The 26,137-nt window shown below is 34.9% G+C and overlaps 3 protein-coding genes across 3 annotated transcripts in view; 1 reads left to right on the top strand and 2 right to left on the bottom strand.

Annotated features, from left to right (window-relative positions):
- Nucleotides 1-837: 837 nt before the first annotated feature.
- LOC123659397 lies at nt 838-1,653 on the bottom strand. Its single transcript, XM_045594613.1, has one exon. The coding sequence runs from the start codon at nt 1,651-1,653 to the stop codon at nt 838-840; it is 816 nt and encodes a 271-aa protein (XP_045450569.1).
- A 3,284-nt stretch (nt 1,654-4,937) lies between these two features.
- Nucleotides 4,938-9,660, bottom strand: LOC123659396 (pancreatic triacylglycerol lipase-like). Its single transcript, XM_045594612.1, has 7 exons — nt 9,418-9,660; nt 8,370-8,397; nt 6,750-6,933; nt 6,400-6,548; nt 6,026-6,271; nt 5,308-5,644; nt 4,938-5,047 (listed from the first exon to the last, which is right to left on the bottom strand). The coding sequence occupies exons 1-7, from the start codon at nt 9,658-9,660 to the stop codon at nt 5,002-5,004; spliced, it is 1,233 nt and encodes a 410-aa protein (XP_045450568.1). The 3' UTR covers nt 4,938-5,001.
- A 4,465-nt stretch (nt 9,661-14,125) lies between these two features.
- Nucleotides 14,126-26,137, top strand: part of LOC123659395 (RAB11-binding protein RELCH homolog) — a 29,750-nt gene continuing 17,738 nt past the window's right edge. Inside the window, exons 1-11 of the mRNA XM_045594610.1 lie at nt 14,126-14,354; nt 15,099-15,269; nt 15,606-15,766; nt 16,438-16,662; nt 17,849-18,177; nt 19,359-19,553; nt 19,974-20,136; nt 21,445-21,610; nt 22,630-23,001; nt 24,101-24,449; nt 25,284-25,568. Of these exons, the coding sequence (XP_045450566.1) occupies nt 14,126-14,354; nt 15,099-15,269; nt 15,606-15,766; nt 16,438-16,662; nt 17,849-18,177; nt 19,359-19,553; nt 19,974-20,136; nt 21,445-21,610; nt 22,630-23,001; nt 24,101-24,449; nt 25,284-25,568 (2,645 nt within the window). The remainder of the gene's footprint in view (nt 14,355-15,098; nt 15,270-15,605; nt 15,767-16,437; nt 16,663-17,848; nt 18,178-19,358; nt 19,554-19,973; nt 20,137-21,444; nt 21,611-22,629; nt 23,002-24,100; nt 24,450-25,283; nt 25,569-26,137) is intronic.

Raw genomic sequence — 26,137 nt, 5'->3', positions numbered from 1 at the left:
AGTTCAGGTTTTTTATTATATCAAATTTCCTTATACAGTTGGATTGATTTGTTAGTATGTAATCAATCTCGTTAAAATGCTGACTATTAGGGGATCGCCATGTCCATTTTTTGTGTGGTTTGCTTGGGAACATGCTGTTCATGAAGCAGTAATCATTTTCGACTGCGAATTGTACTAGTCTTTCGCCGTGAGAGCTTCTTTTCCCATATGAGTATTTACCTATATTTCTTCCTTCGTTTTGTTTAGCTTTTCCTATTTTTGCATTGAAATCACCAAGCAAAATTACATTTTTAGTGTGGATTGAGTCCAAGGCCGATTGCACTGTTTTATAAAAATATTCAATATCTTCTTTAGTGCTTTGCTCTGTAGGGGCGTATAATTGAACAAAAGACCAGGTAGAGTTGTGAGATGTTTGTATTTCTAGTAACGCTACACGGTCTGAAAAGCTTTTTATATTCAGTATATCATTCTTTAAATACTTTTTAATTAAGAATCCCACTCCATTTCTTCCTTTCGTCCCAGGTGTATGAAACAAAATAAAATCGGTGTGTTCTTCAATTGTTTCTTTTTCTCTTCTTGTTTCACATAAACCTATAATGTCCCATTTTATTGACTTAACAGCGTATCTTAACTCTTCAATTCTGCTGTCTAATAATAATGTTCTTACATTTATACTGGCTATATAGAGATTTCGTGATTTTTGTTTTTTGCTTGTGTTTATATTTTTATTGTTTTTGATTTGGTTTTGATCGTGGTTTAGGAGGCAGTGGTCTGACTTCTCCTCGGTGACCGGCCGGCTTGGAGAAGGTAGAGAGGTTAAAATTGCAGAGGCGCTAGTTAGTTTTTTTGAGTATCTTTCGCATTAACCGTTGGTGGTGCCTGTTCGTTAAGGTTCAGCTGCGACGGGCGTAAGAAGCTAGTTATAGTTTGTGATTTGTTTCTTTTAGTTATTTGTTTTGTCCTTTCGTTGCTGCTTTCTGTTCCCGTTTCCTTAAATGTTTCTTCAGGTGATATAGACATAAGACGTTTATTTTTGTTCCTTTCTGTGGGTGTACGGGTTTCAGATTCGCGTGTTTTTAGTGTCACAATTTTGTCGTAGCGTAAAATTACTCTTTTTCCTGACTCGCGCTCGCGTTTAAGGTCTTCTTGTAATTCTTTTCGTTTTTGCAACACGTTAGGCGGAAAATCTTCTTTTAGGTAAATATTTGCATCCTTCAGCGATTTTTTCTTCTTAAGTATCTCTATTTTCCTGCTTGTTGTTGTTATTGTGACAACTACTGGCCTGATTTTACCTGTGTTTTTTCCTATCCTATTAGCGTGTTCGATTTCCCATTTCTGGCAAGGTATTTTCATCTGGTTGTTGATAATATCTAACACTATGGAGAGTAAACTTTCATACCCTTTCTCTTTCTCTTCAATTCCAAAAAATATAACGTTTTTTCTTCTGAGTTGTTTATCTAAGATATCTATAGTTTTTTGTTGTTGTTCAATTTTTGTTTCCAACTCTTTATTTTTGGTTTCGAAAATGAGAAATTTTTCATCTATTTTGCTATTTATAAATTCTTTAATATTTAGTTCCATCTCTTTCATTTCTTGCTTATTCTTTGATATGTCATCTTGTATATTTTGTAAAATTTTTACGACTTCTTCCATTGTTTATGTACCACTAACGCCCTCTATTGGAAGCTGTTGTTGCGCAGGAGTTTTTATTATTGTTGCAGATATCTTCGCTACTCCCCGATAGATGGCGCTATTACGGTATCTTTAGATGGCGGTAATTTTTATTTTACCTTCCGTTTATATTTGAAATTATACTATAAACAAGATTTTCAAAACATACGGTTTTTCACACTTATCCTTCTCCTGGATTTCGCGTAACAGGTGTTGATGTTAGTCTTTATAAGTTATTTTCGTAAATTATTCCCCAGTCGAAGCGTTTCGTGCTGATTTAGATTTCGGTTGTTTTTTCGAATATTTCTTCGTGAATATCACATTTATCAAGCACATAACATTAGTCCGGTGAATTCACAACTTGTTTCACGTAATTATCACTTTTACTCTTCAATTTACAACTATTATATCATAAAAACAATTATTTATAACAGAGCCAATGTTAACACGAGCACAGATGCGCCCTCTCCCTCTCTAAGAGGTAGGTAACAATAGTAAAATCCCTGGCTCCCGCAGACCTTTCTTATTTTCTGATGGACAAAATATATACAACAGAGTAGTATTAATGTGTATCATAGTGAATGTATAGCTATAGTAAATTGTACGTATAAGTATTATCCTTACAAAATACTCTAGCATCTCTTCTTTACGAGTAAAATTTAATAACAGCTGAGTAAAAGAGTGTAATTCAATTTAATTAATTATTTCAACTTACAACTTAAAAAAGGTGAGCTTGGGATCTTAGACCATTCAATAAAAATAACAATTTTAAAGATTTATATATTTTTCGGAAAATATACACTGAAAATAACGTCTGACTTCATTGGCGGATACTGTCTACTACTACTACTACTACTACTAAAAAATGCGTCCTACCAAGTGGCGTAGCGTAGTTTTTTGCTGCCCGGAGCCCCTTTTTTTATGTCACTAGGTCGCTAAACAAGCGTACGGCTCACCTGATGGTAAGCGATTACCGTAGCTTATAGACACCTGCAACACCAGAAGCATCGCAAGCGCGTTGCCGACCCAATCCCCAATCCGCCCAGGAGCTCTGGTCACTTTACTCACCAACAGGAACACAATACTGCTTGAAAACAATATTATTTTGCTGTGATCTTCTGTAAGGTCGAGGTACTACCCCAGTGGGGCTGCTCCATATCGTGAGCAGGAAATTCCTGCTGTGCCCTACCTCAGTTACCCGTTTACCTCAGTTAGCCCACCGAAAATTTTCCACCCTACCAATTAATTTAATATTTTTTACTAAATTTAACACACAGTTTTCATTATGTTAATAACAGACTTCAACAGAGGAGGAGCATCTAAATTCTATTGTATCTTTTATATATCTTAGATTGCGAACGCGATTTGTTTTTTTTTTTTTTGCTGTAAATTGAACAAAATATTGTAAATTTTACAAAAGGCGTGATAAAGACGTGCGAAAGGATTTCCTGATTTTAAAACATCTTCAATATTTCACTTCATATATTTGAAGATAGATATGAACAAACTTATAATTTTTATCACGTTTAATCCCTTTTATCTTATTAACTTATTTATATTTTGCATAATTTTTAGTAATAAATTAATACCCACAGATAAGATAATATCGCAAATAAATTACATACTGAAGATAATGATTGGTTGTGATGTGTTTTTTTTTTTCCTGATTGATATATTATATTGATTACTAGCTATGCCCGCGGCTTCGTCTACGTGGAATTTAACAAAATAATTATTGTTCAGTTCGCAGTTATAAAAAAAAAAACTCAAATAAGAGTAGCCTAAGTTATTCCTTATTACATCAACTATATGCAAGTAAAATTCCCGTCAAAATCGGTCTAGTCGTTTCCGAGATTAGCCGGAACAAACAGACAGACAGACAAAAATTGTATTTTGGTATATGTACCGTGTATACATTTAGTAAAAAGCGGTTATTTTAATATTACAAACGGACACTCCTATTTTATTTATTTTTATAGATTAATCTTTTTTTACTTTGGTTGCTATTTAAAAAAGTTGTTTCTTAGCTATGGCCAACATCTATTTTTCATACCCCTAAGTTTAAGGGGTTAATAATATCTTCATCATCATCATCACATTAGCTCACGGAAGCCTACTGCTGAGCATAAGCCTCCCCTAATGCTTTCCACGACGATCGGTCCTGCGCAGCATGCATCCAGCGGCTTCCCACGACCCTAACCAGATCGTCGTTCCACCTCGTGGAGGGCCTACCATCGCTGCGGCGCCCAGTAAGTGGTCGCCACTCGAGAACCTTTCCGCCCCATCTGCTATCGGTCCTTCGAGCTATCTGCCCTGCCCATTGCCACTTCAGCTGTGTGACCCTTCAAGAAATGTCGGTTATCCAGATTTTCCTACGGATCTCCTCATTTATTACTCTATCACGCAGGGAAATACCGAGTATTGCCCTCTCCATCACCCACTGAGCGACTTTAAGCCTTCTTATGAGACTCATATTTAGCGACCACGTCTCGGATCCATATGTCATCACTGGCTACACACACTGGTTGAAGACTTTCGTCTTCAGACACTGCGGGATATTGGACGCGAAGATTCTCCGTAGTTTCCCGAACGCTGCCCATCCGAGTTTCTACGAGAGATCTCGTTTTCGAAGTTGGACTTACCTAGCTGTATTGACTGCCCGAGGTACACGTAATGGTCAACACCAGGATTTCATGATAGGATCCCAGAGAAATCGAGAGAAACTCTCTAAAATCCGCACAACTTTTTACTGCGTGTACCGATTTTGATGATTTTTAATTTAATCGAAAGCCGATGTTTACATTGTAGTCACATTTAAATTTTATCGAGATCTGATTACATCTTTTGGAGTAATCTTTGATAATGCGTATTTACTTGACTATTTTTTCGTCTACCTACGTTGTATTTTTGATATAATTGAAGTCGGTTTTACTTCGTTTGCCTGCAAACACAATTATAACTGACTGATGTAGCCAGAGCTCCCAGGGAGGGTAAAGGGTTAGGGTTGGCAACGTGCTTGCAATATTCCTAGTGTTGCAGGTGTCCATAGGTTACGGTATCTGCTTACCATCAGGCGGACTGTACGATTGTTTACAGGTTGATCTTTACAGTTTAACACAAACTTTTTTGCTCCTTTTTGATTGAAAAAAAAAAACAACAGTAAAATGTCTGCTAAATTTTTATTGGTTATTAATATATCATTAAGACTCAAATAAGTATAATGTTATAAAAAATCGAAAATATTTTTTTATCAATAACTAAACTTTTTACAAATATTAATAAAACTTCGTTTTTATTTTAATATTAAATTTAGCAAAAATATTATATAGCTTAGTAAGGGTAGCTTCTTTGCGTATTCAATCTGTATATGCCCGATCTGAAAGAAAATGTGTATTTTTCAGTAAGTAGTACGAAAAAAAGATAAACAGAAGGATTAATTTTTTATCACACACGAACCTAAAACATTTTGGTTGAGTGATAAACAATAAATTACAAAAAAAATTGTATTAGTATTTTTTTATTATAGATGACGTAATAAAAAAAAAACATGAAAAATTAACTTTTAAACAACAAGCTACGTATGAAAATACGAAAGTATGTAATTTTTTTTTATTAATATATAAAATTTATGCTTACCCTCTTTTGTTTAAATCGTCGTTGCCCATATTAAAAGCTGCACCTCGACAGGTATTTAGTGTCACTTGCGCCATATTGGAGCATCGTCTACCCACGAGGTGGTTATTAGTCACAGTTGAAGCAAATAATTCCCAGGCACGATTGTGATTACATATAGGGGTTAAGCACCCTGGTTGAGAGTTACCACCATTAGGGAAGAAGTCGGCATCGGCTACAGGAGAACCAATTCCCAATCCTGTGGTTCCACCATTAGTGTGAATAGCTTCGACGTACACCGCATCAGATGCTCTAAGACGATTAGAATTAAGATTCCATAATGGTCCAGCAGGATCCAAACCTACAAAAATAATATTTTATTATATTTCTACATTAAATTAGAAAATCTTCCCTAAATGTCTCATGGTTAGACAAAAATCTCTTCTTCATATGAAAGATGCCTGATTCGCCGCGATAGTCGACTGTGGATGAAAGCGGATGATTTTTTTATTCAGATTAACCATAGATTACTATTTGTATATAATATGGGAAACCGACGAATTAAATATAAACAGAATCAGAGTCGAGGCTATGACTGTCAGCTTAAATATTTATCTGCAGTATATAAACCTTTTCTCGTAATATGAACAAGAATCGAAGTTTAGTTTTTGATAGAATAGCATTTTATATATTTAAACTATAGTGAGATATCGGCTTTAAAAGAACTGTAGACATTACTTACCAGTAATACGTGCTACTCGGCCATTAAGTTCTCTGCCTGCATTACCAACTACATGAGCACCTAAACTAAAGCCAGCTAAGTGCATACTTTCAAAGCGTGCCCCTGTGACACTGTTGAGGAATCTTAGGAATTGTCCCAACCCACGACCTACTGCGGGCACTCCAGCAACAGCAGTTACATAATCAGAAATAGCTAGTCTTCTCCAATCCATAACAATGACATTTACGTCGCCTTTTCGAAGGAATGCTGAAAATTTTATATAAGTCAATTGATATTGTTTATTCTTTGTTCTATCTATTTAAGGAATTTTGAAAGGAGCTAAGCTGATTTAGTTACAAAAAGTTTCGTTTGTAAGATTGTAATTTTGTTCTTACTATCTCTAAGATGACCATTAAGATTAGTGTTTTGGTTGCTTAACCAGCCATGAACGATTACAACCGTCGGGTTATTGGCATTGAAAAACGATGAAGTGATACTATTGCTGTTGCCATTTTGAAGAGTCTGCGAGGATGAAGGATTGCGTCTAAAAATAATAATACTAAGTTAAAATATATTTTATTAAAATGAATTCAATTTAAAATATTTTTGTTGTTATTTAACTTAATCATCAAGATCTTACTGTCTTATCTTAATTCAAGAATAATCCTGTACTTATCAACTGATTGTAAGTGGCATAGATTGCACATAGTAGGTATATTTATTTTTATTTTTGCGTAATATTTACCTGGTGAAGAGCAAATAGCGATTATTGGCAGGGTTTCTAGAAAAATCTGATAAGATATTCAGATTAGCTTGTTCTTCTAAAGCTTCTCCTTGCCAAATTTCGTTATCGTCGTAGCGTTCGACAAAACCCTTATTGACTTCTAATTTCTCAAATGGTACAGCGCTCGCTGCACAAACTGAAACAAAACAAATAAATTCAAATACGATTCAATTTTAAATAAAATATTTTGTACAAAAATTTAAAACATACTGTAAATTCAATATCGATAACATTTATTTAATTAAAATATCATATATTTTTTACAATAGTTTATTAAACATTACACATATTTACAATTCACAACTTAAGAACTAAATATTTACAGATAGTTTTGGTATAAATCATATCCACGTGGAATTGTGCCAAGAATGCTGGCAGCATTTCCCCGTTGAATCGCTATGCCGATTCTCTGGGTAAAAAATGCACCAGCCCTCTTGTCACTAGTGGAGGCAATAAGGCGAGGAGTTATCTCATTAAAAAAAATTTTAGCACTGCTACTCCAAGGTCCAAGTGTTTCGACTGCAAACGGCACAAAGATGTAATTTGGAATTAGTGACGAATATTTGTGCCGTTTAGTTGTTTCAGCTTTTTCCGCTGCGACTCCCGCTTTTAAGGCTGTTTCTCTGACATGAGACGGAGTAAGTGTGTCAACGCAGGTTGCGTCCTACAAAAGCGACCGTCCCCTTTCCCAGGGAACCAACGTCAATCCATCAGGGCTCTTGCCATCATTGCGACTAATTCCAGTAGGCTCGATAAGAGCAGGAACGTTGATGGTGGTAAAGGCTCTTTTTATCGTTTAGGGAACCGTGGCGGGAAAACCTACCTGAACTCTTGTTATAGGAAAGGCTGTGTAGTCCGAAAGAATCAACCTCTTGACATCTGTGTTCAAAGCACAGTGGAGCTCCCAACCGGAGACCGAGAGCAATTCTAAAACTTTCATTGTCTAAAAGTGTCCCAAGATTTTTTGACGGCATTGCATGTAACCAGTGACCTGACTCTTTATTTGACACAGCTAAAAGCCTGGCACGGTTTCTGCCACTTGTAAGATTTTGCAACAAACTTATATGAGTATTGTGAACTATTGGTATATCCCAAAATTTTTGTCTTGTAACGTCCTTCGAGATATCGTCTTTAGGATACGTTAACTTCCAGTTTTCTATTGTATCTGTAGCATCTATAATTTGGACTGAATTAGATTTTAAGATGTCAGAACATAAACCCTTGATACTATGCACAGAAGTAAGAAACGCAGGAAGAGCGACACTAGAATTTTTTCTCACTCCGATGCCACCATCTCTAATTGGTAAAGTAGTTTGGGTCCACGAATTTTTATCAAAAGATAGATTTAGAATTGTTTCTAATGAATTTTTTAAGTGTCATCAAGTTTTTCGGTCATTCCAGGAAATTTCCAAATTGGGCTTGCGCGTAAAATATACATTAATTTTGGGACAAATAGACAATCTTTTAATATAGTATAGGCAATATGAGAATTTAGAGTACCCAATTTGTCAGTGTTTTCAACAAATATTTTAATTTTATTATCCAAAATTGGCTGTATGCCCTCATCAAAAAGTGGTGTACCTAGAAGACAAAGTGTACTTCTTTGAAGTATTTTTAAATAACCAGCAATTTTATTAAATAATTCCGTTCCTAAATTAATTTTGGAAAGTGATAGAAGATCTGTGAAAAAAAATTCACATTTAGTAGCGTGAGGGACGTGGTGTGAAGTTCTTCGTCTGCCATCGCAAGGGGAGGATCTTTTGACCAGACGGGTGTTGTGTCTGGTGAGCTAACGCCCCGACGGTTATTGTCGGGTTCTTGTATATATACTCAATCACTTTGATAGCTTTGATAGCGCGATGTAGAATACGTCAGTTTTCTCTAGTTACGTAGTTAGTATGTTGCGCGATACATGTCACACACATGTTTTGAAAATTTTAATTTGAGACCAATTTTATCAAACTTTTTAAACCTTTTTAATTTTGATTAAGTCTTCAACGACATCGTCCACTTTACCGCCTATGGTTCCATCATCTAGGTATCATATGTTCAATTTTATTTTAAATTTGAAATGCATTTGTGGATACCTAGACTAAAAAGAGCCGGACCTAGTGGGTCTCCTTTCTGAACGCCGACATTAGAAAAAATTGTATTTTCGCCAAAAAGTAGTTGAGATGATGAACTGTAACATTGCCAAACATAAGGATAAATTTGAGGAAGATGTAATGAAACTTCGTTAAGCAAGGTTGCTCTGTCTAAAGAATTCAAAGCATTCTTAACATCAACTTTGAGCAGAACTTCAGCCTCATTACTTTTTAAAAAAGTACGAGCTGCGTGAACTGCTGCTTCACAGCCTCCTTGGCTTCCAAAGCCCACTTGTATTGGTTGAAATTTTGTTTTTAGGCTGGAGACAATGTGTCTACATGCCAATTTAGACGCCAGACGGCGAAATGTGGTCCCAATAGCAAATTGGACGGATACTACCGTCTTTTTTGTTAAAGGCACATAGTCTTGCACCGTAAATATGAGACAAAAAAGATGAAGATACTTTGCCAGATAACATGAAATTACAAAGAGTGGTTATGTCATTCAAGAGAGCCCTGCCAGTGTCACCGGCTGAGACACTCACAAGATCTTTAAGATGTCGTGGTGTGATGTCGTCGATGCCACTAGCGGAGCCACTTGTAAACGACATAATTGCAGCATTTTTAACCTGTAAAACATTATTGAAAATAGGTGGACTTGGGAGCAAAGACGCCAGATTCGGTAAGAGATGCTTTTCGCGTAAGGCTTCTAGCGTTTTATTATCAAAAGGTGCGAGGGTATCACTAGAGAAAAGAATGCGAGCTGCATTCTTAAGATCTCCATCCATTGCTTTATTTTCAATAATTTTACTAGAATCAGAATACAAAGGTCGTGGGTTTTTAGGAATGATAATCGAAATGTCTAACAACCTATTCTGTTTTAATTTGGTTGATAAAGAACTATTTTTGGTTTTATCAACATGTAAAAGTTTGTAGCAAAACAAACAAAGATTTTGCCAGGTCGAATCAGTGTCCGAAATACATTTTTTAATCACAGATGATAGAGATCTAGCTTGAGACATCCTCGCTCCTTTAGGAACTTGTTTAACAAGCGGAATATTTTGGTGACATTTCAAAATAAATTTTTCAAACGGGACCGAATTATAATAATAATAATAATAATAATATTCTAATTTAATAGAATAAAATTAACATAAATAGTTTAAGAATGAGTTGAAATTTTTTGATTTGAAACATCTATAGGCAAGGGTAAACCTAATTTTTAGCGTGTCGATACAGGCCGTGGCGACGCATCGAAATGCTATATGATGAAGTATATGTACTACATTATACTAGATTATAATTGAGTTGTCGCAATTTTAAAGAAATTTTTGAATCAAAAATGTTTGTATATAAATAAAATAAATGTTTATTAAATAAACTATTGTCATCATTTTCTGGATAAAATTGGACGAAATTATGCTAATAAAAAAGTACCCAGCACCAATTCCAGAACTATCATAGTGAGATGATGCTATTCATACATCTATTCCTGTATGTTTGAAAAAAAATTAAAAAATGTTTATTATTAAGAATTTAATGGTTTTTATTATCGATCAATCATCAACGGTGGTCGAACAAACGATAATTAATCAAAATTAATTAATCTGAGCGACAAAAATAAATATATCTAGTAGGGTGAATATTTGTTTCATCATTACAGCCTATACAGTCCACTGCTGGACATAGGCCTCCACAAGTTTACGCCAAAAATAACGTGAACTCATGTGTTTTGCCCATAGTCACCACGCTGGGCAGGCGGGTTGGTGACCGCAGTACTGGCTTTGTATATAATTATATTTGTTTAATTAATCTATAATATAAAAATGAGTCACTGAATGTGTTGCTAAGCGCAAAACTCGAGAACGGTTGGACCGATTTCGCTAATTCTTTTTTTAAAATATTCCTTGAAGTACGAGGATGGTTCTTATGGAGAGAAAAATTCTAAAAAAAAATTAATAAAATTAAAAAATCGACTGTTAGGCGATACGAAGTTCGCCGGGTCAGCTAGTAGTTATAAAAAAAATCAAAGACAAACAAACGATTGTTACATTCGAACAATAACGAATAAAGGACGAACAAATAATTTAAAAAAATCAAAAGTCAAAAAACTTCAGTAAGCCCTATTATTACTTGTACAAAATAATTTCGACGTTACACATATCAGCCAGCAATCACGTGACGGCTCATATTTTTTTGTCACATTTACATTTAGACATCTACTTATTGCTGCTGCTCGCGTACATCGAGAAGTCACTTTGCATTATAATCTTTATACCTGCATTAATTTATCTAATTATCAGTAGGAAAAAGAAACGTGCGTTAACTTTCGCCTTTTCTGACAAGGTCTTACAAAAAGTAGTTTTTTAATTGCCTATTATGCCTTATACAATATTATTAGTACCTGGATGACCGAGCTTAGCTCGGTTTTGTTTTAGTAAATCGTGCTTTTTAGACATTTTATTTATATACGAATTACATACTGATGAAATATGAATAATATTTTTCGATCTTGCCGACATAATAATAATATTTTAATTCTTGATACCTTTAGCGAAAAAACAGGCGTAATAGTAATTGGGGACACTCACCAGCTAAACACAAACAAAAAACTACCTTCATCTTGCAAATTTCGCTGCAGACCACTAAGGGTCCAATTAACGTTAATTAGTATATATACTACGACTTGCTTACTAATTAAGTGATAATTCAAATTTATCGTAATAAATATCGATTATTGATAAGCGTTATTAATTTTTGCATGAATATTAATATTGATTATGTCAATGATCAATTCGCCTGGGGAAGAACATCAACCTTTTAGAAGATTACAGTTGAATAACACTGCTTTCAAGTAGACTTATATATATACTAGCGACCCGCCCCGGCTTCGCACGGCTGCAATGCTGATACTAAATATACAACAGAATATCTTTATTTATAGTGTGATAGCTAGCTTATGATATGGTTATTAACATAATAACAACAACATTCAAATATGCGTCGTTAGATTACACGTTGTTACAGAATGCGTTGAAGAAATAAAGGTTCACTGCTCGTTCCCCTTAGGTGATAGCGTGATATTATGTAGCTTATATGTTGACCAACTTCTTAATAATATTCGTGCCAAATTTGAAGTAAATCCATGCAGTACTTTTTGAGTTTATCCCGGACATACGTACAGACAAACAGACAAAAATTCTAAAAACTATATTTTTGGCTTCGGTATCGATTGTAGCTCACATCCCAAATATTATTTAAAAAAAAAATTATGTACAGTTTTGACTTTCCTACCATTTTATTATATGTATATATATGTACTAGCTGACTCGGCAAACGTTGTCTTGCCGCTAAACACTATTTAAAATTGGGGAAGGGTGAAAATTTAGGATTGTATGTATTTTTCAACGACAATCATAATAAAATAAAAAATAAAAAATTTATTTAAAATTAAAAAAAAAAATTGGCGAGTACTACCTTTAACATTTAGGGGGACGAAAAATAGATATTGTTCGATTCTCAGACCTACCCAATATACACACAAAATTTCATGAGAATCGGTCAAGCCGTTTCGGAGGAGTTTAACTACAAACATCGCGACACGAGAAATTCATATATTAGATTACATAAATATATAGAATGTACACTATAGTGTTGTGTTTCAGTCGTGAGTAAGGTACCCAGAGCTCTTGGAGAGTGTCGGGGATGTGATTGGCAACGCGCGTGCTGTGCGTCTGGTGTTGCTGGCATTCATAAGTTAAGGTATCTGCTTAGCAGCAGATCCACCTTAGGCTTGTTTGCAACCTTCTTAAAACAAATAATTAAAGACAACCCAAGCTTTTAAAAGTAGTCCTTTTTTGTAAAATCCGTGTTTAAAATTTGTCACATGCATAGAAGCAGATCACTATACCAGCTATTATCATATGTGTATATATATATTGCACAGCAAATCCATTTATTAGTGTTAGTTTAAATGGAAGACGGCAACGGTCAACTATTGTCACCAAGAGAAATCTCTTTCCGTCGACTTTAAATTCTGGGTCTCATAAATTTATTTATTCATTACGTTTCAACCTATGCTTGAAAACATTTATTAATGTAGGCGAAAAATTCACCAACCCTATTGTTACCAGTGGAGGTAATAAGACAAAGTTAAATCTTTTAATTTTATTACCACTTGCTATTCAAAGATGCACAATGGTGTAATTTGAAATTAGTGATGAATATTTGTACCTTTTAACAATTTCAGTTTTCTCCGTAGTAGCTCCACTCTTTAAGCTGTTGACATGGGACGGAGCTAGTTTATAAGGGCAGGACCTCACAAGAGTACTCGTCTCCTTTCCCAAGGTAGCAGCATCTATCCATCGGGTCTCCTGCCACCTTCATGGAACTAATTCAAGTAGACACGATAAGACCGATGGTGGCAGGAGTTTTTTTAATGGTTATATTTAGGAAACAGTAGTTGAACTCTTGTGTAGGAAAGGCCGTGTAGTCCGAAAGAATCACTCTCCTTTCTGCATGAATACCTGTGTTCTAAACACAGTGGTGCCTCCAAACGGATACTGACGGCAATTCGAAAACTTTTAGTATCTATAAGTATCCCAAGTTTTTTTTGACGGCTTCATGTGTAGTCCGCACGAAATAGATAAAACTATTTCTTATTTTGTTTTAGCTAGTAACCAGACTCTTGAATTAAGTATTTTTTTTAGCTCCAGTAAAATTGTAAACTGTAACCTCCTTATTGTATATTTTTTTGTTACTGGTGTCAAACTGTCAAACGTCAACGTCATTTTTTGAGTATTTTGACTAAATAAGCATATTCCATATTTTTCTCTGTAAGATACACCATTTGTTGATACTTTGTGTGCGTTTATTGTAGAAAATAACATTAGACTATAGAGTAATGTCCTACTAACCTTTGTTGTGTTTTGTTCTAGGTAGAGCAACAGTTTCTTTCAATATCGGTAAAAAAAAAAAAAACTTTTTTCTTTTTATTTAACTTGTACTTCCACAATTATTGATAAATAGCAAAGTCAGTCTTGTCAATGTCCTAACTGAACAACAGACACTCACCCAACATTGAAGCATCTACTCTGATACTGGCAATTCCGCAAGGGTGCTAAAGCCAAAGAAGAAGAAGAACCATACTAATAACAAAAACATAAACACAGGGCGAAAATGCAATTTTGTTGACAAACAAAACATATTACTAATATATGTATGTGTCATGTTTTAACATAAGGTAGTGTAAAAATGAATCCATATAAGGATGCAGAAGGAAGTTCTTTCGCGACAAGTCTACCTATGACTTACGAGGACATAGCCACAAAATTACTTAAAGACAACTTCTTTTTAACTGCATTGGAACTTCACACGGAACTTGTTGAAAGTGGAAAAGAACTGCCTCAACTTAGAGAATTTTTTTCTAATCCTGGTAATTTTGAACAACATGTATCACGAGCGGGGGATATTAGTACTATGCGTACGTATTTTATTTCATTAGAAAGAAGAAAATCTTTTAAAACTAACTATTCTATGATTCACGAATATATATATGAAATTTGCTATTATGTACATAATCAGCTTCTAATTTATGGGAGGTTAAATTTTTGTTATTTCTGACTACCTTAACTCTGGTGCTGCGGGAAGTGCACTCATGTTCCGTTCCACGACTTTTACATGTTATTTTCGAACAAATGTACACAAAAACGATCCCTACTGCAACATCAACATATGATAGGAATTGACCTTTAATGACTGACAAATAGACACTTTTAAACAAAATAACGCGTTAGACATAATATTCTAATAAAATTAGTAACATTGCGTGCTAAAATATAGGTATAGAAATTCGAAAAATACCCAAAACCGTATCGGAGCACCCCACTGTCCACGTGGTCTTGGTCTGCCCTACCCCTAGAGTGTTTTTTTAAGCCAGAGGCACGGAGAGATGGCAGCTCTCGCACGCAAGGGTGGAAGGGCTGCACTTCCCGCAGCTCCGGAGCCAAGCTTTATTCTAAGCTCAAAGGTGGTAGGTTAATTTTTTCCAATTTAAAAATTCAACCTCAAAACCTTAACTACGATATCTCCATAACCACAGGGTTTACACGATAATGGTAGTCCGGGGGGTAAAAAAACCCAACTCCTCCCTCCCCTTCACCTCCTCTCCCCCTAGCCCCATTATTTAGAGACCTATTTTGTACATAATTACAATGAAATTTAATAGATCGGACACCCAGTCAAGCTACATTGGATTCGTTAGATACTGCACGGTATTCAGAAGATGGGGGTGGAGACCGTGGTGGAAGTGGAGGGGATATTGCAGTGCTTGAATTTGAATTAAGAAAAGCCCGTGAAACTATCAATGCATTAAGAGCAAATCTCACTCAGTTTGCTGGTATGTATAGAAATAATACAATAAATTTTTTTATACCATTATGATGGCAAAAATCATTGGTGATATAGCCTGTAACACCAGGAGCATTGCTGACTGTCCCCATCTGTTCCATGGAACTCTGGCTATCTTGCTTGTCATAGAAACATAACAGTGCTTTATTATTTGGCTGTAATCTACTGTAAGCATGAGATTCTTCTCCAGTTGGGCTGATTTTGTGCAAGATGTTTGTTGCTTTACCCTACCTCAGTATTACAATTATATTAATTATAATTTTATTATTAATAGGTACATCATTTTTTATAACAAACTCGTTAAGATTTTTTTTTTCAATTTTAGATGGTGAATCTGCTTTAGATAAATCAACTAAAGATAATTTAAATGAAAGATCATTAAAGCCACATGAAAAGAGAGCTCTTAATTTCCTTATTAATGAATATCTACTTCTTCAGAGTTATAAGTTGACAAGTATTACTTTTTCTGATGAAAACCCAGATCAGGTAATTTTTACATGTATATTTTACATTGTGAAATATTTAAAAGATGTTGTCATTAATATTAATTATTATCAGTATTAATTATTTTAATGTATTTTTAACCGACTTCAAAAAAGGAGGTTACTCAATTCAACCGTATATATATATATATATATATTTATGTATGTTCAGGGATAACTCCGTCGTTTATGAACCGATTTTGATAATTCTTTTTTTTGTGTGAAAGAAGATATCCTAAGTGTTGTACCATGATAAGGAAACCAAAATCTGATGATGGGGTCCCAGAGAAATCGAGGAAAACCCTCGAAAATCCACATAATTTTTTACTGGGTATACCGATTTTGATGATTTTTAATTTAATCGAAAGCCTATGTTTATCATGTCACATCTAAATTTAATTGGGATCTGATTACAACTTTGGAGTAATCTTTGATTATGCATATTTACTTGTAAAAGTTATGACAAAAGATTTTTTATGTTATCTACAAGTGTCACAAATATGAGATCAACATAGTTTTATATACAAGAACAAATAAATACAAGAAAAAAATATTTTATTTCAACAAAAAAAAAAAAAAAAAAAAATAATAATAATTAAATAAAAATAAAATATCCTTATTTATAATTTATTATGTGTTTTTAAAAAAATAAAATATATATAAATTTCTTTATAGGAATTTGAAGATTGGGATGATGTTGGTTTAAATATGCCAAGGCCGGCTAGTTTAATATCTCTGTTCCGAGGCGGTGCCATCAATGTACTTGAACCTAAGGTAGATGTAACTACAAACACAAATGTATCATTATGTGAAATGGAATGTCAAACAGACATAGAAGACGGCAATGTATGTGTGAGTTGTCAAACATCATTAGACCATGACTCTGAATGGAATCATGAGGTGATTAACTTTCATTTGCTGTTTACTAACATTATTATATGAATGTTGTAACTTAACTAAACTAAAAAAACATCTTTACTTTTTATTCCTTTATTTTAATCTTCTTTTTATATTTATAAAAATAAGCATTTAATTTATTTATTAATCAAATTTGTAGCATATGTAGATAAACTACATACATGTAAACACATACATATCGCATAGACATAACATTACATCATTTTGGAAAATTCTTTTTAATATTATTGCATTCTTGTAATGTAAGACTTGTTGATGACGCGTTGGCGCTACGGTCTCATAGTAGGTAATATACATCCGTCAAACTGCATTGGAGCAGTGTGGTGAATTAAGCTCTGATGCTTCTCCTACATGGGGAAAGAGGCCTATACTCAGCAGTGGGATATTACAGGCTGAAGTGAGCGAACATAAGACTCAAGAAATTATAATTATGTATAAGCAAGCACTAATTCATTTTTCTGTCCTTGATATTAAACATTTTTCTACGTAATTTATGTACAGTAACTGGTTTTTGTTTAATTAATTTGTTTTTATCATCATTATTTTATTATTGTACATAAGTAGTGCTGTGTGGCTACGCCACCAAAGAATATAGCCACCCCCTCTCTTCCCGTGGGTGTCGTAAGAGGCGACTAAGGAATAACAAGGTTCCACTACCACCTTGGAACTTAAGAAGCTGACCGATGGCGGAATAACCATCTAACCGCTGGCTTTGAAACACACAGATCGAAGACGGGCAGCAGCATCTTAGGTCCAACAAAGCCAGCCCTGCAGTCACCAACCCACCTGCCCGCGTGGTGACTAAGGGTAACACACATGAGTTCGCGCATTTTTGACGCGAACTTGTGGAGGCCTATGTCCAGCAATGGACTACAATAGTGGCTGGTGGGTGGTGGCATATTTTTTTTAAATAAATTATTTAATTAAAAATTAAATTATTAAGTGCTGGTTTTCAAGTTTCAGTAGCACAAAATGATATAATGATTTACTTATTGTGTGTTATTATTATTGGCGTTTACTAAAACTAAATATAACATAATTTGCCAAGAAAATTTTTATAAGTGATCTTCCTGCATGTAATGATATAAAATGCAATGAAATAAATGCAATTGTATCATACAATTATGTTTAATAAACAACAAAAGTAATAATTTCTAATCATTTGTAGCTTTTGATTCAGGCTGAAGAAATAGAATTATTAAAACAGAAAATAATAGCATTAGAAACGGAAAAGTTAAATTTTCAAAAATTATATGATGCTGCATTACTAAGTTTGAATTCTTTGACAAGTCCGACGTCTGAAGGCAAAACTATTGAACTTCAAATACCAAATGAGAAGTTTATTATGGACCAGTCTAGGTTACAAGCAGAACAGGCAGATGAGAACAAACCAATTACTTGTACGGCTTTAGAGAACCACTACGGCAGTGGTAATTCAACTAATAGTGCAACTCCTGAGCAATTTGAGATGATCTACACTGATAAAAATAATGACTCGTAAGTATTATGTATTAATTTTTTTTTATTGTATACTTTTTATAGGAATAAAAATCAGTATGTCACGTCCGTCTCGACTGTCTGTGACATAAACTGCAAACTGCTATCTGCAAATAAAAATGCAGGTACATAGAAAAATTTTTACACTGTGGTTGTAGAATGTATAAAACATTAAATTGTTATTATTTTATGGGGAATTTTTAATTGCACCTCAATTTAAAATTCAAGCAAACTAAATTTCCCGACTAATAACCCACTGCATATCAGATGAATGTGTTACAAATTAACTACTTGATTACCTAAACATATTTTATTAAAACACATATAAAATTAATCAAAATCAGATGGCCTTTTTATCTAATTTACAACGAAAATGTAGGTGAAACCACAGACATACAGATTTTGAGACAAAATTATTCACCGCAAAAATACTAATTTGCACACTGAATTCTCTCACATCTTACAACAGAATTTCCAAAATCATTTTATAAAACTTTAGGTTAGGTTAGGTTATTTTAATACAATAAGATTATTTTTTTATGTTGTAATAACAAAGATTAATTTGTAAAAAAAAAGCTAATTTACCTTACTGTTTTGTAATTTGTTAACAGAAACTGAATTACCTTACTGTTTTATTGAATGGATTAAAAAAAAAATAGTTTTAAATATTTTGTTGCACACACAGAATTATCAGTTTTACTTTTAGTTAACAGATAGTCATTCAGTAAAACAGTTTAGCTTTATAGATCAAACAGTATATTTGATTTGATTTATTTAATAAACAAATTTAGTGTGCAATTCAGTATTTTTGGTGGTAATTTCGAATATTTGAATAGAAAAAATTGGATTTACAGTTTTAGGATTAAATACTACCCTTGTTTTATTCCCACGTTGACATAGCTAGGAAAAATAATTTGGTTGGACGATGTCACGAAAAAACGACGACAAGGCTATTAAAGAGTTTGGCATAATCCCCACAAAAAAAATTCTAATATGGGTACTTAACCATTAAGCTCACTTATTTTCTTACTCACAGTCATACATTATATTATAAGAACTATTATTATAGGTCTCTTTCTTCTACAAGATGTATTTTTTTAGATTGCCTCCATTCTCCAAAATTCTAATTACATTACAATTCTGTTACATAAGGCATTGTTTTGTTTTTACAATTGTTATAGTATGAAAAAGGAGGGTTCAAACACTAGTTCCTTCGACCCGGCGTTACTTGGGGACAGTGTCCGAGGCTCTCCATGTAGGCGTGGTAGTGTGACCACACTAGACGAGACGATGAGTATCAACGACGCGGGCGAGTGGACTCGCGTGCAGTACGAGTACAACACTATTGACTGTAGCAAAGAAATGTGGATTGATTGGTAATGTATATTATATAAATATCGTGAAATGTTTGTCCGGGTTTAATATTCGAAACTACTGGACCGATTTTGGCGAAATTTTGCACAGATAGGTAACTTTGTCCAACTTAAAATATAGGCTATGTTTTATTTCGTTTAATGACCGCGATATTTTTATTGCAAAATTAAAAAATGTGGCGGTACGAAGTTCGCCTGGTCAACTAGTATATGTATATTTTTTTAATTATTATATTAATCAGAATTTTATGGATTTTTTGATTTGGAGATTGCTATAATAAAGAAAACAAACTCTCCACTTACATTGTATCGAATCGTTTTAAACCTTGCCATAAAAAATTGTAAAAAAAAAATAGTTGTTAAATTTATAAACTTTTAGGATTTGTACATTTCCCCCTTTTCATTAAAATATTTTATTTTTAGTAATCTCCCAAACAACTTGAAGGAGTCATTGTTATCGTGGTGCTACGAATCATCAGATATTAACGAACCTTTGTCCAATGATCTACTTTCTGATCTGGTGAACAGCAAACAACCTATCACACTAACTGGACTACTATATTTGGTCGCTGATACATTGCCTCGGGTATGTTAAAGGATTTTATCGTATATATTATATTTTCTGATATATGATGTCACGCTATTTGCAGGAATAGTAATTATCCCTGTTAACACAAAACAAATAATATTGATTTTTTTTTTTACTCGAAGATCGAAAATCAGTTTGTAGATAAAAATATTAAAAATTGTTGTGGATAATGTTTAGCCAGCACATAAGCTACGAACAGACTTTAGTAACAGGAGGAAGATTATGCCTTTAGGCCTTTAATGCCTGTTTCTCTTCCTGTTCTTCTTTTTATTAAACTACTAGAATCCCGCCTGGCTTTGCAATTTTTCCTATTTTTTTTTTATATATAATAGAGCCTATGTCACAGACCAACGCCGACGCCGCGTTGGCGCAACGCTCACAGCTATGGATTGTGCTTGTTGCGCTGGCGGTTGTGGGTTCGATCCCCGCACATGACAAACATTTTTATTGGCCATACGGTCGTTTGCCGTGGTCTGGGTGTTTGTGCAGTCCTTGTGGGTCTCTCCACCGTGCCTCAGAGAGCACGTTAAGTGTCGGTCCCGGTTATCATCTACGCCTTATAGCGATCGTTACTCATAGTAGGGAATATATCTGCCAACCCGCATAGGAGCAGCGTGGTGAATTAAGCTCTGATCCTTCCCCTACATGGGGAAAGAGGCCTATGCCCAGTAGTGGGACATTACAGGCTGAAGCGACTATGTCACACGCGGATAATGTAGCTGCTCAACAGTGAAAGATTATTCAATTCGGTTCAGTAGTTTCGGAGGTTATTTAATGCGAACAATCAAATCTTTCCTCTTTATAATATTAGAACTGATAACTTATATATTTATATTTTTGAATAAAAATGTCTCAGAAACATAGTGTTATTCGATGGTAAAAGACAATAACATATCCAAAAGCTTTTATTCTGTTAAATAACGTTATCCGTCAAATTGCGTTATCTACAATTAGTAAAACAAGCCCGTAGAGTACTAATTATGCTTAGAAAAGTATTGGCATACGCATACGCATTCAGCCTGCAACATCCCACTGCTGGGCATAGGCCTCTTTCTCCGCGTAGAAGGATTTTAGCCCACGCTGCTCCACTGCGGGTCGGCGGATACGCTCTCTTCTATGAGTAAAGATCACTGTCAGGTATTTACGATAACAACCGTGACCGACGGCTCGACGTGCTCTCTGCGGCACGGTGGGGAGACCCACAAGGACGAAGAAATATTTGTAGAAATAAAAATATCCATTCCGGGCGGGAATCGAACTCGCAAACTCGAAACGGCAGTACGATAAGGAGTGGAGGTGTGCTAGGTGCTGCCGCACACGCTGGTGGCGCGGCGCGGGGAGGCGGCGGCGCTGCTGGCGGGCGCGGCGGCGCTGCTGCCGGCCGGCGACGCGCGGCGCGCGCGCGCGCTGCACGCGCTGCTCACGCTCTACAAGCGCCCCGAGCCGCCCGACGCCAGCGCCGTGTGCGCGGGTGGGCGCCCCTAGAACTACCTACCGTCGGCACGCACTGCCACTACTACTACCTACCACTACTATCGCTCCCCGCCACTACTACCACCTACCACTACTATCGCTCCCCGCCACTACTACCACCTACCACTACTATCGCTCCCCGCCACTACTACCACCTACCACTACTATCGCTCCCCGCCACTACTACTACCTACCGCTACTATTGCTCCCCGCCACTGCTATTACCTAACACTACTATCGCTCCCCGCCACTACTACTACCTACCACTACTATCGCTCCCCGCCACTACTATTACCTACCACTACTATCGCTCCTCGCCACTGCTACTACCCACCACTACTATCGCTCCCCGCCACTACTACTACCTACCATTACTATCGCTCCCCGCCACAACTATTACCTACTACTACCTACCAATATAATTTACCTACATATTACTACTACTAGCATTACACTACTACCTACCACTACCACTATAAAATACCTACTACTACCAGTACCTATTATTACCACTACCCACCACTACCATCTTTCACTTATATTCATTGTACAATAATAATAATAATACGCTTTATTGTACACCAAAAACAGAAATGATACATAGCAAAGAAAAAAAAATATTAACAATATATTCATTAGGTACAAAGGGCGGCCTTATCGCTAAAAAGCGATCTCTTCCAGGCGACCTTAGGTCAAAGGAAATGGTCTAGTGTCAGCATAGGTGTACAAGTACTGTATAATTATCGGCAAAGGGAATGGAATGGATCACGGAAGACGCACGAGTAAAAGTTTCGCCGTGAAGTGCAGCTGAACAATTAACTAGTTAGCAATTGCGTATTGTGTACGATGGACCCACAAAATAAATAAAGAAAGAAAACATATTTGTATTAAAAAAAAGTTTATTATTAGAAGCTCACTACTTTACTAAACTACTACTTTGTTGCGAACTAGCCCTGTTTATAACTATTCTGCCTCAAAAAAATATTATAAACTCAATAACTTTAAAAATATTTACAGCAACATGCCTCATAGTAAAATGGGGAGGCAGCGGCGAAGTTCTATCTGCAATAGCTGAACTATTATCATCTAGATCTTCAGAGAGAAGACTACTTGCAAGTCAAATATGTCTATCCATCGCTCCATACGTACCCTTGGAACTGTGCACATCTCTGCTACTGAGCTTGGTCATTCTTATGTGTGAATCAAGTGAACCGGAAATCAGAAGCATTGGTCTTAAGTCTGCCTGCCTCATATGTCCAGTTGCAGACCATAAGTACGGACAGCTGGAAAATATTATGTTTAATTTCTTAAAGGATTCGATGGAAAAAAATGTAAAAGATACAATTAATGTATTTGCACCGATACTGGCAAGAAGTGCTTTATTTGCTGGTAAGAATATTGCTATTACTTTATTGTTTTGACATATCTTAAGATTCAAATTACTGTCTTGTCATCTTAATTTTTAAATAAAATTAGTTATTTTTTTAGTATATTAGCCATTCATTAATTATGTATAGATGATTTTGGCAATTTTTGACCAATCCCCCGTAACACCCCTTTGCTACTATTCATTCTTTTTCAAAACAAGAAATAAATAGCTCATTCTAATACCTTTTTTAACCGACTTCAAAAAAGAAGGAGATTACTCAATTCGACCGTATATATATATATATATATATATATATATATATATATTTTTTTTAATGTATGTTCGGGGATAACTTCGTTGTTTATGAACCGATTTTGATAATTCTTTTTTTTTTGTTGGAATGGAGATATCCTAAGTGTGGTACCATAATAAGGAAACCAGGATCTGATGATAGTATCCCAGAGAAATTGAGGGAAACTCTCGAAAATCCGCATAACTTTTTACTGGGTGTATCGATTTTGATGATTTTTAATTTAATCGAAAGCCGATGTTTATCACATTTAAATTTCATCGAGATCTGATTCCACTTTTTGGAGTAATCTTTGATAATGCGTATTTACTTGCCTATTTTTTCGTCTACCTACGTTGTATTACTCGTGGATGTAAATGAAGTCGGTTTTTTTTCGTTTGCCAACAAACACAATTATAATCGTCCAGATGCAAATGAAATATGACCTCTGGCACACCGCTTGACCACACGATTTTTTATATAAAATATCGACTTGGAAAATATTACATAAGAATTACCCTTCCCCCCCCCGCTAAGTAAGGGTATGTAGATATTTTTCCAACGCCCCGTCCCCATCGTACCTTACGTAATTAATGAATGGCGACTTAGATTAAAAAATAAATCTAGTATTTATTCTGGCTTATATTTAACTAGCCCTGTGACGCATTTTGTAGTGCTCTTCTTTCTACTTCTGGGGTCGTGGGTTCGATTCCTACCCCGAGTCCGGGTGTAGTATATATATTTATTTATATATGTATATCAATTGGTTGTTACCTATCACAGACGACCCTGTGTGTATGTTGTAGGTATTTATATTTATTTATTTACAGGTAAATTCAGTTCGGATCTGTACAGTAGAATAATGAACAATTTAGTATTAGCAAGCACTGATAACGAATGGAAAACTGTAATAATGTATATGGATGTGATGAAAGCTTTAGTTTTATCTAAATTGGCCTATGTGATTAATGTACAATTAATTAAGGATATCGACCTGAGCAACTGTGATATGCAAACTTATAACCTGCAAGATGTGCCGTTAAGTGATAGAAAGTTTATAGATTTACAATGTTATATGAGTGAGGATGTTGATGCTAAAGTTTTATTGACAACTATGAATAATTTATTAAAAGAAAACCCTGAAGTGAGATGGGATGAGCTGGATTGGTTTATTAGTGTGTAAGTATTTTATATTCAACTAGCTGTGCCCGCGACTTCGTCCTTAGAGTCCAGACTAATAAAATAAATAAATTTCTAAAATAAAAGTAGCCTAAGTTACTCCTTATTACATCAGCTATCTGCCAGTAAAAGTCCCGTCAAAATCGGTCCAGCCGTTTCAAAGATTAGCTGGAACAAACAGACAGACACACGAAAATTATGAAAAATGTTATTTTGGTACATGTACCGTGTATACATCATATGCATTTAGTAAAAAGCGGCTATTATAATATTGCAAACAAACACTCCAATTTTATTTATTTGTATAGATTACATGTTGTTTTAAATATTCTATCCTTATTTTTTTTTTTTTTTGAAATATTCTCATGGCATTTGTTTTGATCATACAGATGTTAGCCATGGTTTAGGTGTTTGTGCTTGTGTAATGTGTGTTTTCTGAGTTCCCGAGCAGGAGAAAATTAGACAAAATTCTAGTCGCGACTGTTAAGTGAAAAAAAAAATATATATATCTTACGGTTCACTTATCGTATTATGTATTTTATCGGTTTGCTGATAAAGCTAGCTGACGTATTTAATAAAAAGTTATGGTAAAATTCTTTTTAACCATGTAAGTTTTTTTTATCTGTCAGATATTTCTATTCACAACAAAAGACGAACAAGGCCTATTTGCCTGGTTTTACTTTATCTCAAAAAGACTTATCAGTTTCTTATGTGCGTGATAAACCTTATCAGCAAATAGTGGAACATGCCCACAATAAAATGAATCTAAGTACTAACAAAAAATACATTAATTTTTATTTTAAGGTTTTAATGTGATTTTTATATACTTTTCAGAGTAAAACAAATTATAGATGTAACAACAAAGAGCAAAATATTAAATCATCACGCAATGTACGAAGCGCTTATAAGTTTATTTAATAGTTATGTAGATAGTTTTGGTGCTGAGTTCTCGTCGAAAATATTAAACCCTATATTCACAGAGATTATAAGCGACTTTGAAAATAAATTAGAAAAGTTACATGCGGTTGATGTTGACAGAGTTGCTATTGTTGGAGTTTATTTAGTAACAATATTATTAGAAGTAAAAGATAGTACAAAATGTGAAGAGTTTTTGCAAAAGTAAGTATATTTATGCAATTAAATACTTTTTTTTAATATATAGACTAGCGCTTGACTGCGATCTCACCTGATGGTAAGTGAAGATGCAGCCTAAGTTGGTGCGCGCTTGCCTAGAAGTTTCATATTCACTCTTGATTTAAAGATACCCAAGTTACAGAATTGTAATATTTGCGGTGCGTATTAGGAATGAGGAAGCGAACCACTTAGTATGAGATCGTGGGATTTCAAGCACGTAGCGATGCAGATTCATGCGATGCCTTGCGGTTCGATAGTGATGTCGTCCAAGACGTATCCGTCTACGGCGACCCTCTGTTAGCGCCTGGCGTGCGCTCTGAGATGACTAGCGAAGCCAAACTTTGTTTTAAACGTTATATAATACTTAGGTACATTATGCCTGATATGTGAATTTTACTCCAACTTGATTAGCCTGTTAGCTCAGATTACTGTGACTGTGATTATCTGGTATTTTTAGGGTTCCGTACCTAAAAGGAAAAAACGGAACCCTTATAGGATCACTTTGTTGTCTGTCTGTCTGTCAAGACCCTTTTTCTCAGGAACATGTGGAGGTA

Source organism: Melitaea cinxia, chromosome 14, assembly GCF_905220565.1.
Source record: "Melitaea cinxia chromosome 14, ilMelCinx1.1, whole genome shotgun sequence".
In the NCBI taxonomy this organism is placed as follows: domain Eukaryota; kingdom Metazoa; phylum Arthropoda; class Insecta; order Lepidoptera; family Nymphalidae; genus Melitaea; species Melitaea cinxia.
The sequence above is the reverse complement of the archived record's forward strand: the minus strand, read 5'-3'. Positions and strand labels throughout refer to the sequence as shown.

Excerpts from the sequence above, each read along its gene's own strand:
- LOC123659396 (XM_045594612.1), bottom strand. The coding sequence starts at position 9,660 with ATGGATGGAGATCTTAAGAATGCAGCTCGCATTCTTTTCTCTAGTGAT. Across the intron at positions 6,934-8,369 it reads AAGTACACTTTGTCTTCTAG|TTGTTTCAGTTTGTGCAGCG; the intron begins GTACACCACTTT and ends AATTTATTTGTT. Across the intron at positions 6,549-6,749 it reads CGCTATTTGCTCTTCACCAG|ACGCAATCCTTCATCCTCGC; the intron begins GTAAATATTACG and ends TATTATTTTTAG.
- LOC123659397 (XM_045594613.1), bottom strand. The coding sequence starts at position 1,653 with ATGGAAGAAGTCGTAAAAATTTTACAAAATATACAAGATGACATATCA.